Source organism: Nannospalax galili, unplaced genomic scaffold, assembly GCF_000622305.1.
Source record: "Nannospalax galili isolate Female #2095 unplaced genomic scaffold, S.galili_v1.0 scaffold973, whole genome shotgun sequence".
NCBI lineage: Eukaryota > Metazoa > Chordata > Mammalia > Rodentia > Spalacidae > Nannospalax > Nannospalax galili.
In genome coordinates, this window is record NW_008334020.1 from 1613630 (window position 1) to 1628903 (window position 15274).

The window sequence follows — 15274 nt, forward strand, 5'->3', positions numbered from 1 at the left end:
GTGATGGATTCAGGATTTGCTTTCAGGCATTTTGATAGCTGTTGCAGTGGTTAGAATCAGTGTCAGTTCCCTCTCAAAGGCTTCTAGATAGGGGGAGAAAACAAATTTAGCCATCATTTTAGAACAATAATGGGTTGTCTCCCTTAGCTACAGGTGGGCATGACAGTAATGCAGACCAAGATTTGAAGTCTTACATCTGAGCAGCACTTTCTGATTAGGAACAAAATCACCAATGAGAAATAATTACCTAAACAACTTTTTATATGAGCTTAAGCCTAATGTCTGGGAAGTGCAATCCCTAGAACTCTTAAAGAAATATACTGATGACTTTACTCTTTGGTTATACTTTCCTTTTGGGTGTTTAAGACCATACAGTTGACCCAAATAAATCAATTTATTTTTACACTTAAGATCATTTGAGGATCTGTTCCTCAGGGGTCACAGGGGTTTGGGAGGAGCCCCTGGCTCCGGTCTTTTATGAGTTCCATCTATGTGACAAGTCAGAGGTCCTACTCGACCATGGCTGGCTTCACTTGGAAGCCTAGAAGGAATGTTTCCTCTGAGTTGACCCTTCTCTTTGTAGACTGGACATTGGTTCCAATCCATCTGTGGGATATCCATGTCCTTGTTGATGCAGAGAACTCACCACAGTTGCAGGATATTTTGAGAGATGTTCCATAGTCCCCTAGAACTTAGTCGGCCTTGGAGGGCAAGGGGCAAAATTTGTCCTTTAAGGCCCTCTTGCCAGATTAGTATAGGCCTCCAAAGTATGGATGTTAAACATCCAATAAGGTTAGTTCCACCAGTCTGTACTTTTAATTACCATGTGCTATGTAGATAAAGCTTGGGTAAAAAACCAAATGTTCTCAGATAAACCTTGTCTCTCTCTCTCTCTCTCTCTCTCTCTCTCTCCTTAAACTAGTTGACTAAACAATGACCTTAGAAATTTTAAGATTATGTGTATATTATTTTTGTCTCATCCTTTATTTATCATAGGAAACCTACACACACCTTTATCACTTGCTTAGGCTTTCCTTACTGAGGAACTTTTCAAATATCATTTAAAGTTTCTTGATGTTTTACTGAAAAGATAATACATATTTGGAATGATAAAGACTTGTAGGAAATTAAGGAAATTTTTTAGAAAATTCATTGTATATATAGTTTTTTAAAATATTTATTATTTATTATTTTTATTTTACGTGTATGTGTGTATTGCCTGCATATATGTAAGTGCAGCCATGTCATCCAATGCCTGCAGAGGACAGAAGAGGCTATCGGATCCCCTGGAACTGGAGTTACCAAAAGTTGTTAGCTGCCATGTGGGTGCTGGAATTTGAACCCAGGTCTTCTGCAAGAACAACCAGTGTTCTTAACTGCTGAACCATCTCTCCAGCCCCTCATTGTATATATTTTTAATTAGACTAACATCATAAAGGAGTAAGTGTGCATATTCTTTAAACATAATTAAGAAAAAGATCAGATATTTTATGGTAGCTATCACATTAGATATATGAATTATCATTTTCAATCAGTAAACAAGAATACTTAATATAACAGCAATTCTTTGGGCACAAACAATATAATACAATTTATACTCAGTATAAACTCTTATACTGAGGACCTGCCCACAGCAAATAGGTAAAAGCCATTATGCATTTTACAATAACATTAAAGAAATATACAAAAGGATTATCATCCCCTGCATGGCAGAGGTGTATGACTAATATCTTAGTGTTATAGAGCTGTTGGTTACAACATTAATAACTAGTTCTTCCACTTTGAATTACATGATATTTGTGAAATCATATGTATTCTAGAATTAATGAGTATCTTGTAAAGATATCATAAAATAATTGAATAATTTTAAACCATTTTTATAACATAGAGTTATAAGGAAAATTCAATGACACACATAATATCTTGTATACAGTTGCAAAATGCAGCATAACACCATTCTAAAAAATATGAACATTAACAAAATCCTACCTTACAGTTGAAAAAAATCAAAACACATAGAGAGTAATGACTTTCTGATGATCCCTGACAATGCCATGGACAGAAGCTAGAATAAAATGATATTTCAGGGTCTAGAGTGATGGCTCAGTAGTTAAGAGAACTTACTACTCTTCCAGAGGATCTGGGTTCAGTTCCCACCACCCACATTAGGCAGCTCAGAGCCACCTGTAACTCAAGTTCCAGGAGATCTGATACTCTCTAGTGGACTTCACGTATATCTGTACACATGTGGTGCACATAAATAAACTCATGCACACACACATATATGTAAAAATAAATAAATCTTTAAAAAAATTAAAAATTTTACTTAGCTTAAAGAAGTTACACATTTCTTTGTTCTTTCTGTTTTTGTTTGTTTGTTTGTTTGTTTGTTTGTGTCTTTTAACAGGGGTCTCCATGTAGCCCCAGCTGTCCTGGAACTCACTATGTAGAACAGGCTGGCCTTGAACTCACAGAGATCCACCTGCCTCTGCGTTCCGAGTGCTGGGATTAAAAGCGTGTGCCACCACAGCTGGCTGAAGTTATATATTTCTTACAACAAAATATATGTTATTTTTGGCAAAGAAACCCTGTTTTTGAAGTTTCCACATTTAAAGTCACAGGACAGATAGAAAATATCTATTCATATAATTATAAAAAAGAAGGGAGACTTTTAGGTAAAATATTTTATTGTTATTAAGAATAAGAATGTAATCATGGTTATAAAAATAACAACTTTATTAACTACAGACTATAATACAAGTCATCACCACAGTGTTCCCTTTCTGGAGTAAGCATCCAGCTCTACCACTCAATAGGCAGCTTATCATTGTCTTATTTACACAGACAACAGTCATAATATCCACAGCATTCCATTTTCAGTTTCCTAAAGACAGAAACTTTCTGTGCAAATGGAAATGAACCTACATAAAAGTGACACTGTCAAGAGTTAAGGATCCAGGATGTTTTAATAGCTTTTTGGTTTGTATTAGTAAATTCTTGGTTCTAAATTCAGTTAAATTTTGAAAGATAAATTCTTTCTTGGACTTAATCATGAACAGTAATTTTTTAAAAATTATGTATTTAAAAAAGGCAAATATGTTGCCTTTGTACTCAAATTCATTATATTTTATGAGCTTTCTATAAATATAAACAAGTGGTTCTAAAATTAAAATGAATGGAAGTAGTTATTTTTGAACTTCAGTAACTCAATTTAAGGTTTGCTTTTTCTTAGCATGAGATCACATTAAAACTTTTTATTTCAAGTTCTGTAAGTTACCATGCTAGCATTTCTTTCAAAAAAAAAAAGAAATAGAAACAATAAGAAAATGCCTCATGGTAATTTTTCACTCCTGACAGTGCTCTTTTCAAGAGAATGAAACATTCACTTTGTATAGTACCATTGGTACCAACAAGAAATATCCACAGGAATAAGTGAAATACAATTTTGCCATCACATGCTATTATTGTTATTTTTCTTGCCTTCCAGTGTCTCTCATTCTTATAGTTTGAAACACTCAGATAGCAAACAAGAGCCTGTTAATACTAGAGACTGACTCGGTATAAACTCTTATACTGAGGACCTGCCTACAGCAAATAGGTAAAAGTCATTACGCATTTTATAATAACATTAAAGAAATATACAAAAGGATTATCATCCCCTGCACAGCAGAGGCTTATGACTAATAGTTTTACATTTCTATTCCTGGTAGACATAAGAAAATGTCTACAATTATAACAGTGTATAACCGTTATTCAGTCAAAACAAAACCAACCTTGAAGCTCTTAATTTAAAAGGCCCTCTTGTCCATGATGCAAAATAAAATATAATTCTAGATGAACAGAGCTTTTGATTTCTTTTATCTTGAATTCTTTTTCATAGAAAACCATCCAATACACAGTATCATTTATCAGATGACTTTACCCTCTCCTAGCTAGTAAGACATTAAGGATTCTGCTCACGGTTAACACTAACCACTTCCCTCTATTGCAAAGGAACCCTCAGGGAGAGTTGCTTTGTGCACCATGGTTGCTGATTTATTGATGTTGTGCTTGCCCTTTAATAAAATAGAAAACATTGATTCCAAAGTATCTGAAAACTTAGCTGTATTTTGTATCTAGATAATTCCTATTTTTCTTTCCACAGATATTTATAGGAAAATACATTAAAAGAAGTATTGTAAAATGTCAGTATTTTGAAGTATCAATTGTTACAATAGTTTTATCAATAAAATTTACATGTGACTAAAATTTAGCCAATCCAGTAAGAAGAAACTATGAAAAGTACTTTAGTATTTTAACAATATATATTTTTTAATTTCTGTGTTTGTTAAAATTATGTACTATAGAAGGGAAAGAAAAATGTAATGAATAAAAGGATGTGGCCAGGCAACCAGTTTGATCTCTCTGCTTCACTGTTTCTTGAGACGGGGCTTGTATTATTACAAACATATATGTGCACATATATATGTACATATATATCACAGTTTTGTAATAATTTCTGGATTTGTTTTCCTATACTCTATGAACTAAATCTCCCATAAATTTAAAGCCACTTTACTCTATCTTGAACAGCATACATGGTAACATCCTAGGGCATTGTTTGGCTCTTTGACCTAAAGATGATTTAAGAGACCAAAATCTGAAAAATAGGAATCCTGTATTCAAAACACTCAAATAATAAACTTTGAATTTTCTTAGTTCATATGGGAAGACTGTGAAAATTTAGAACCTGTTTTATTATTCAGTATTTCATGTCTTGATAAATATATGACTGTTAGCAAGTCATGGCACATACAATAATAAATATAATTTGCTTGTCAGTAAGCAGAATATAAAATTTAAATGAATATTCCTCATGACTTTAGGAAAGAGCTTTGCTGAAAGAAATAAGATAATATGAAGAAATCTTGATAAAATAACTGACTTAGAAGATTCAACCATACTTTTAAAAATAATTCACTAAAGAATTTAAGAAAACTAGTTCTACTTTGTTTTCATATTTTTCCCATGACTAACCAACTAAGAATTTCCAGATTGAGGAATGTATTTTGACTATTTTTCCTCCAAAATATGTATAATTTAATGAAGGAATATTCATAAAACTTTACAGACATGGAAATTATGTTAAATATATATTTTTTCAATTTAAGGAGAATGAGCTAGAAGCCAATCAGAGTAACAAGTTTTGAAATTAACCTATTTAAATATAGTTTTAAAGACAAAGACACTACTAAATGTATTCAATAAGACACACGTTTGAGAATGTAAGAAACAATTCAGGAAAATAGATCTTCAAATAGCATGCATAAATAAGTAGCCCCAAATTTGGAAGGAAGAAATAATACAAATACACATATTATTTTTTTCCTTTTAGGAATTACAAAGCACATGAAATAAGTAGAATAATAAATATTAATAAACATCTATGGTAGGCACTATTTAATTCAATGTTTTCTGCTCTCACTTTAAATGATTACCAGAGGAAGTCATCTATAGATATGTACAGAGGATATTCACTTCTACCTTGCAACTTTCCTGAATGTTTTCATTGACCTTTAGGACATTTTATATTTTTCTTGAAGTATAATTATAGATACATATCTCTAAAATATTTAGAGATTACACTAGATACACCACAATTTGGACTGTATTATATACCACTTGTGTACTCAGTCATGTGTCATGGGTACATATGTTTTTGGAAAAGGATATTTGTGTGCCAGTTTGAAGAGTACATAGTGTGTAGAAATGAATGAACTATAAGATGTGACACATGAAACATAATAAAATTTAACACAGACTTACAACTTAAGAGTACAATGTGTAAATTGTTTTGGTGAGGTTAAAATAATGTTTAACTTATGATTTACTGATCATTATGAGATTAACCTGAAAAGCAGCATAGAGTGATTAAGTGACCATTTTGTTTAAATCTTTTATATTCTAGCATTTATACCTTTTTATTTTTTAAACCATTCAAGTATCTTCAGGAGAAATGTTACTGCACTTACTGGTACCTCACTTCACTTCAACATTTACAAAATAGCACTGACAAACAAAACAACAGAAAACATCCAAATATATTAATGAGCATCTTAACACTCAGGACACTCAAGTAGTTGTTTTAGATTTGTTTTAGGTGACCTTTTAATCTTGAATTCTCTGAAATCCTCATGAAAAACTATCATATGTGGAAAGATGTTTCAAGAGTGGTTACTTCTGCTATGGCTGTTGCACCTTGTATGTTAAAATTACTTTGTGTATCCACTTTGCGTAATATGCCACTCGGACAAAAATACCAGGACGATTAGGGATGGCACATCCACGTCCAGGAACAATGACACCGAGAACCATTCTCATTTTATGTTGTTCACAAATAAGTGGACCACCATAATCCCCCTAGGGAGTAAAGATAGAACAACAATGTATTATTTCAGAAATAAAAAGCAATATTAATTCTCCAACTGCACCCACTCTTGCAGCTCAAGTGTATAGTAGTTCAATAATGTCAATTTTACATTAATTTTGGTGTTGATATTCAACATATATTCAATATAGAAAAAGTAAAAAATGTAGATAATAGCAAGATATAAAGAAATCTCCTTACAATAACATGATATTAATGATTAGTTTGCATTATATTTTCTCTTCTTTCTAAAACTCTCCCTTCTCCCAACAGTTGATCTTACCAAGTTACTATTTAAAAAACTTAAACTTGAAAGGATCATTTTATTTATTATTTGGAAACTGCTTTTTCAGGAAAGAAATATTCCTCCACTCACTATTGATATTAGCAAATAATATAGCTAGGTTTTATGCCTTCTCTCTGGAGGGTAGTCTGATTTCAAGGCTAAGGAGGGTAGTCTGATTTCATATCTTATATGACAGCATTGTTATATCGTCAGATCAAGACAGATGACAAGTGAATATGTATTAATTTGTATGTATACATATACTGTATATATGAATAGAAAACCATGTTAAATATATGAATATGCATATTCATATTACATAGAAAGTTATACATAACTATTGCAACTGTGCTGCATAATTTTTATGTGCCATGCAAGCCTTAAAGAATACAGTGACAGGGCTGGAGAGATAGCTCAGTGGTTAAAAGCGCTGGCTACTCTTGGAGAGGACCTGGGTTCAGTTCCCAGCACCCACTTGGTGGCTCACAACAATCCATGACTTCAATTCCAAGAGATCAACCATCTTCTTCTGACCTCCACAGCATTGTATGTACTTGATATACTTACATGCATGCAGAAAAAACACTCACATGCATAAAATAAAAATAAATAATGAAATTGAACAATTTTTAAAAAGAACACAATGACTACCTTTGGACATCTTTATATATAAAAAAGTTCCAAACTCTCTTTATTTTCCCCTAGAAGTGACATAGTAAAAAAATTGCTGCAAAAGTTTTCTCTGTGTTGTGTATAGAAAAAAGAGAAGCTTTATTTTTTAAGTGGGAAAATTAAGATTGACTTAAAGTTAAATGTCAAACAGCACAGAAAACATTTATCTTAATATTTTTGTATAAATTAGGCCCCATTAAGGAATAAAATTGATGTTTAAATAATACATCAGTGATTCCTGATATGAACTATTCAAAATAACTGTCTTTAGATACTTTTGGTGGATGTGATCCTATCACTACCATATAAATATTTAGGAGCATTTTCTCCAAATTTATTTTAGTTATTAAACAGCCAAATGCCAGATGAGTGTGAAGTGAGGAGGAAAACTTGGAGGGAAGGAGAGATGAAAGGATGGGGGAACTGACAGGATTACTTAAGAACCGGTGAGTATTCAATAGGATAAATGCCTTGAGATGACAGGACATCAATGTAAGGTGAAGTCTTTTCAAAGAGATTAAAAATTGGAGATATGGCTTAAAAAGACAAAAAAAATCAAGAGAAAATCAAAGAAACTAAAAACATACACAAAAAGAAACATAGAGAAGGTGATTTCTGGAAAAGAGTTGTGAAGACTTTGGTGATGGTAATGGAGAGGCAGACTGACTCTAGAGGACCTGCATGAGCCTGTCTAATTTGAAACAGCTCACAGAGCTCTTGGGATTTACAAAGAATTGTGTGTGTTCTCCTTGCATCCCCTCATTATATTGTATTAATACTCATTTTCTGGCAAAAACCAAATATGAAAAAATTATTTGTAAACACATAATCATTTTTAAGCAGTTATGAAAACACTGTAACTCAATAATCATTTTCGTTTCAGGAATAAAACCTCAGAGAACAATAGTGTATATATTCTGTACTTAAGACATGCATTCTCTTACTTATTAACAAATCTCTCACTATTGTCAAATTCAGTGCACAGAGTATTCCAAAACATCACAATGAAGAAGCTTGCAGAACATGTCTTTCACATTCAAAATATATCTAAAATGATAGTTTAACAGCTTGTTCATGTACAACAAGGACTGGAACCATACCAAGTTGTAAGAACAGTTGCCTAACAAATGAAAATATTCAAGTTCTTAAAATCACTAACTTTGACCTTTTCACTTTTTTAAATAGAATTTCCCCAGGCACACAGTCTAACCCAAGCACCCTTAAGAATTTAAAAACAGAAATGCACCTCTTAATATTATTAATGAGGTTCATTTAGGGAGATTGGGGAAAATCAGAAAAATTTAGAAAAACATTAGAAAACTGATTGGCTGCTTCTAATCTGAACAGCTTCCCTAAGATTTTTGGCTATGTTTGTTTATTGTTCTTTTGAGACAAATGTTTTCCAAGTTTGTTTTAAATGAAATATGGGCTGACTCACTATTCATTTAAAAGAAATGCACAAAAGTTACACAGGGTCATCTTTGCAGTTCCCTTCTCTGAGTGCAGGTTGGTACATAAGTATTTCTTTTTGATAAAAATAAACAAAAACACACAGGAAAACAAACCACCTTCCCCACCTTCAATCACTCTTTACTAAAGAGCTTCCTTTTTACCTCACATGGTCCTGATCCAATCTTTTCAGCTCCAGCACATAATTCAGACTCACTCAGAGTCACCTTCCCTTGATGGTACTGACTGCATTTCTCATTCCCCATGATGTAGAGATGTGCTACTCTTAATAAACCATCCGAGTTGATCACTGGAATTGTGCAAAAAAAAAAAAATATATATATATATACATATATATATATATATGTTAAGGAGCACTGAATAAAGGCAAATAAAACAAAAACAGAAGATTCTTATATGTAAAGTAAGCATGATATTGCCTCATCTCTTAAAAAGTAGCTTACATCCAGTGTAGCCCCAGCCATAAACACTGCAGGTAGTCTTTTCAGGAATTGTGCAGCCATAATTAGGTAAATCGATGGTACTGACAAAACCATCTAGGACAGCAGGTCTGAGAAGAGAAAATACAACGGTGAGTTCTCTGTGGGATTCAAGTCAACAGAAACTTATGAAATTTAGAAATAATGCAGTCTTGCTTATTAAAACAATAGAAAAAGACTATCTAATATATAGTGACAAAACTTGCAACAGATCATAATCATTTACTTGCTAAACTTAATAAAAAAATTTTATTGTGCTAAGAAGCACTATCTTAGTTTTTCTAAGCTATCAAATAGTTGCTTAGTAAATTTCAGGGTTTTTATATATTTTTATGAGCATGAGTGTATTGCCTGCATGTATGTGAGTGCACCCCTGTTTTGCAATGCTGCAGAGATCAGAAGAGGGTGTTGGATTCCCCTGGAACTGGAGTTAAGGACAGTTCATAGCCACCACATTGGTGCTGCTAATCAAACCTGTGTGCTCTGCAAAAGAAGTCAATGCTCTCAATCACTGAACCAACTCTCCAGCTCATTAGTTTCAGTTTTTAGCTGGTAAGACTTGTGCCAAATTCCACTATTGATATTTTAAAACTATATGAATACCTCTATCTACACATATGCACATGTCATGTATATGACATATGGGATAATAAGAAAGTTACATGATAGATAAAGAGACTCATGGTTGAAGAAAATGTTTCAACAATTCTTGTTTCCATCAAGCATAATTTTTAAAAATCCTCTCCAGACTTACTTCACAAGCTTCAGCAAAACCAGATCTGACCCTTCAGGTCCGTATACCAGCTGGGAAATGTTTAGGACCTGTTTGTGTTTTTCCTCTCCTTTTCCATGAACATCATGAATTCCAAGCCAGGCTTCATAATCTTTCAGGTCTTTGTTTCTAAGCAGAGAATTAGCATGCAAGTTATTTTAAATTATTTAATATTATTCATTTCTGCTGTCACTTTAGCTTATAAGGAGAGATAAACACCTAGCTCTTAAATTTGATTCAAAATACGACACAGAGCAACACATTTGCTAAGGACATTTGAAATGCTACAGGTGTATTGAAGCAGAGAAAGCTTTAAGGTGCAGAATTCTAAAGGACTATTCATTTAAAAATACTTTTAATTACACTCACTGGAAACTAAGTCACTTGCAAAATATCTCAGAAGTGCATATATTTGTTTCATCACTAATGTTGAAATTTTTAACAAAATGAAAGCGACACAGGAGAAACAGGAGGAAAGCTGTGAGTGTTGCCTGCCTCTTTAGTGTTCCTATAGGCTAACTTCCATTGAAAGTGATTCCCAGGTTATACACAAAGATCCAGAGAAGCCTGTTGATACCGGAAAAAGTAATTCTCAGAAATTCTGAGCAGAAGGTTGGAACAGATTATTTTTGCTTGTTTTACCTAATTTAAACAATTACTTTTCTCAAGTAAGGTCAAGGCCAATCACAGAAAGTGAGCTGAACGAGCACTAACTAGAAGGAGTCCATAAACTCAAAATTTAAAAAAAAAATTTATTATTTTTATTTTATGTCTAAGTATGTATTCCCTGCATATATGTGAGTGCAACTGTGTCGTACAATTCCATGGAGGTCAGAAGAAGGCTTTGGATTCCCCTGGAAGTGGAGTTAAGGACGGTTTGTAGTTGCCATGTGGGTACTGGAATCGAACCTGGGTCCTCTGAAAGAGCAGCCAGTGCTCTTAACTGCTGAGCCATCTCTCCAGCCCCAAAGTCAATTTTTTATAACTAATTTTTAAAAGGAACAGCCAACGAGATGGATTAGCATGTAAATGTGCTTGCCTCCAAGCCTGATAATCTGAGTTCCATCCCTGGGGCCCACATGGTAGAAAGAACTGACTTCCTCAAATTGTCCTATGACTCCCACATCCATGCTGTAGGGTGCACAAGAAACACACACAGAAACACACACACACACACACACACACACACACACACACACTCACACACACACACACACACACCTTTTCAAAATTTTAAACAAAATTAAAGGATTCAACTCATGCTGGCAAGCCCCTGTAAAATAAATGCACATACCATGCTTAACAGAAAAATAGAAGGCATACATATTCTAAATTCTAAAACAAATATTGATTTAAAAAACACTTTACCTAGCTGGAAAACACTGTCTTGCAGTAAGAACCCAACTTTCCTTTATCAATGATCCTCCACAGATATGTTTATTTCTATGACAAGAGAAAAAGGAAAAAGTAACATCTGTGCAGAAAAGTGTCTGCCAATTAGTGCACAACCTACAGCTTCATTTGTCAAAAATAAATGAACTGGCAAGGAAATGAAGAAATCGGCTTAATTAGAGCAATATGAGCAGAAGCTTTTTTATCTGAAGAGTGATTCCAGCATTAAAGATTTTTCATAATGTGACTATTCTTTCAAGTATATGGCATCAAGTTCATAATATAAAGATACAGCCATTACACACCAGTATTTACTCCCAACACTCACCTTTATGCACATGTCCCTCTACACATTGCAAATGTGGGATAATTAGAGTGAATAAAAGTATTTAAAACTCAGCATTTGATTATGATAGATGCAAATTAGAGGTTTTATTGAGCAACTCTAAAAGCTATTCGGTGGCAGCAATTCTTTTTACTTTAGCACTAGTCCCTTCTTTCTCAGCAGTTACTGGTTTTTCTTTTTAGTGGTGCCATAGATATGCAAGGGCCTTACACATGCTAAGAAATTGTTCTACACTGAACTACATTGTCCTCACTCTAGCTTTGATTCAATAAAATACAACTGAGCTTGAACAAATCTGGCAAGTGCAAGGTCAATGATATGCTTCATTTGTGAAAGTAAAATAACTTTGCAAGACAAATCATCTAGGAAATCATACAGTAGTGGGAGAGAAGAATAAGTACTAGGACATTTATTTGCTGATTTCAAAAATCTCTAAATTCATTCCTTTTTGGCAGAACTGTGGAAGGACTACAACTCTTTACAGTTCAGATTTCCAAGGAGTACAGCTGCTCGGTCCTTCAGAGGGTAACAGTAGAAGAGCCTCAGATGAAGACTGTATTTATTTATGGCTTTACCACACAGGAGGATGACAGTATATGTTGAGTTTTAACTTCTGTTCCCTTCAATATGTGCTTTGGAAAAACAACCAAACAGCTGTTGTTACTAAGAACTTGGATTGAAAAGACCCTGCAGAATAATTACACAGGATATAAAAGTTGCAAGATCAGACATTAATTCATATTTTCCATATTTAATTTTATAATACAATTATTAAACTTGCTATCATTGTATAATTTGAATATGCAATTAGTTCTTTTAAAAATATTTTATTATTTTTATTTTGTGTGTATGAGTGTATTGCCTGCATGTATGTGAGTGCACCCGTGTCCTGCAATGCCACGGAGGTCAGAAGAGGGCTTTGGATTCCCCTGGAACCAGAGTTAAGGATGGTTCATAGCTGCCATGTGGGTGCTGGGAATCAAACCCGGGTCCTCTGCAAGAGCAGTCAGTGGTCTTAACCACTTAGCCATCTCTCCAGCCCCAGAATATGCAATTAATTCTTAAGATCATTGAGAAATAATAAAGATTCTGTATCTGAGATAATTATTAAATCAAAACCATTCAACTATTAAAATAGGTTATTAATTTTAATAATAAAATATTCTAAAATTGCTATTTTTTCATTTCAGTGATGTCACAAACAAAAAGACAAATGCATAATTTGTGCAAATATGTATAAACATCTTAGAAAATAAAATTATAATATTATAGACTAGAAAATTAATATATGTACCACAGCTATCTTAGTGACATTAAGGTGTAAGTAGGTCTTTAGTGTCATTGTACCCTAGTTCATCAAAATGAGTGTCACCTGGAATCAGTGTCAATGGCAGAATATATGGCAGCTTCGTGAAAACTCACAAAGGTTATGTGGGCACATGCTGTAAAGTCCAGGGGATAGAGTATGGATGACAGGATCAGTCCCCCTCACCTCCCCAGCTGAGTGCCTTGGGAGGGCACAGTCTTCGTGACCACATGTAATCTTATGTGGCAAATATGCTTTTACAAATAGACTATATATGATTTGTGATGACTAGTAATTACCTGTATTTTAAGCTAACCATCCATCCTACATTTGTTCGTGTTGGAATGCCATTTACAACTCGCAGTTGTTTTGTTTTGGCACAAGATATTACAGGATCTAAAAACAAACCACAACATTTTGTCAAGACATTTCCCAATGCTCCATGCCCTTTAGTTTTCTTAAGTTCAATGACAGCTAGACAAATGTAGCTACTGAGACTATATTAAAACAACATTTTGTACAAGAATATTGTATAACCACAGTTGTACATCAACCCCATGGCATTTCCTGTTCTCATTTTTGTTGTTGAGTGATACCAAAAAACTAATCAACCTGAGGCAGACAGGCTTGTAGAGATAGTGATGATGGCTTTGCTCACCAAGCACCAAGAACAAATTCAAGTCCAATGCTAATGCGTTTTCTTCAATAACCTCAACGTTAAAAGAAATAATCAGAGTTGGGGGAAAATACAAAGCTGTGGCTATTCTGAATTTGCACAGCAACAATGTAGCGCTATTTTGAAATCTGTTACCAGCATTATCTTTATGGAATGCATGTATTAATGGCATTACTATAACCAGATCATTATGTGCAAATGTCCTAATTCAGACTCTTGGGAATCAATGTTTCCTTGACCCTCTGCTATGTTTCTTATCTTTTTTCTTGTCCTCTGTCCATAGTCTATATTAGATTTCCACTTGCTTCCTCAGCCTGGGGCATAGCAGGTAGGTTTTTAAAAACAAAATATTTGAATAACTTCTTTCTGACCAACAAATATGTGAGCAATCAAAAACAAGTGCTTCTAACATTCTTATTCTAAGGATTAAGTGGACATCTCAGATGGTGTCATTTGTTGCCCTAACAGACCACAGATATTTGAAGATATTTATAGGCAGAACAGAATAGGAATATTAAGAACTGTCCAAAACCTGGTCTCTTTATTTCTATTTTTAGGAATCTAATGTCTTTTGGAAAGTGATGTATATATTTGTGGTCCATTGTATTCATCCTCCCCCAAATCAAAAACATTTAACTGTTCTTTCCAAAGTTATATGCAATTCCTTCGACTGTTCCACAGCTACAAGGAAATGTGTATTTTAAAATAAAAGCAAGTAAGAGCTGCAGAAATGGTCAGTGCATACCACTCTTGCAGAAGACCAGAGTTTGGTTGCCAGCACCCACATCAGGTGGCTGACTACCACATATAACTCCAGCCCCAAGGTATATGATGCCCTCTTCTGTTCCTTTTGGCAACTGCACTGAAGTGTACATACTACCCACACAGACACTCATGCATACACATAAACATGTACAAAAATACCCTGTCTCAAAAAACAAAAACAAAAAGCAAGGTCAGCAGTTTCTGAGGAACTACACTTGAACATCAGAGACTGTCCTCTGCCTTCTCCTCCATATGCATGGGTCATGTGTGCACGTGCTGAACACTTGTCTCTACACACACAACACACACATACACACACACACACACACACACACACACAACTGAAGCTCAGAGGGAGAAATCCAGACATAGAGTTGTATCTGTGAAGCAACTACCACTCCTCTTCCTGCTTTGCTTAATTGTTGAAATGCATTGAAAAAAATAAAAAATAATAAAAAAATAAAATAAAAGCAAATAAACTGACTTTGTAAAGGACGCTATTATAGTGGCTAAATACTTTATATAACCCAAAGAGTTACTCGTAACTTTCTTTTCTGAATTAACTTTTAACACATCCTGTTTTTGAAGAAAATGAAACCATTTGTGACTCAAAAAAAAGTCAAATATACTTGACAACTTGAAGATTACTTACGGTCCAAATTGACAATTGTAGGGGTGGTATCACCTTCACCTGTAAAAATAAA

General features: G+C 33.9%; 1 protein-coding gene across 2 annotated transcripts in view; it reads right to left on the reverse strand.

Annotated features, from left to right (window-relative positions):
* Positions 1–2666: 2666 nt before the first annotated feature.
* Hgf (hepatocyte growth factor) overlaps positions 2667–15274 on the reverse strand; it is a 76916-nt gene continuing 64308 nt past the window's right edge. For both annotated transcript variants that reach the window (XM_008828989.3, XM_008828990.3), the window contains 7 exons: positions 15223–15261; positions 13429–13525; positions 11454–11528; positions 10068–10214; positions 9278–9384; positions 8978–9123; positions 2667–6399 (listed from right to left, as the gene is read on the reverse strand). In XM_008828989.3, the coding sequence (XP_008827211.1) occupies positions 6223–6399; positions 8978–9123; positions 9278–9384; positions 10068–10214; positions 11454–11528; positions 13429–13525; positions 15223–15261 (788 nt within the window). In that variant the 3' untranslated portion in view covers positions 2667–6222. The remainder of the gene's footprint in view (positions 6400–8977; positions 9124–9277; positions 9385–10067; positions 10215–11453; positions 11529–13428; positions 13526–15222; positions 15262–15274) is intronic.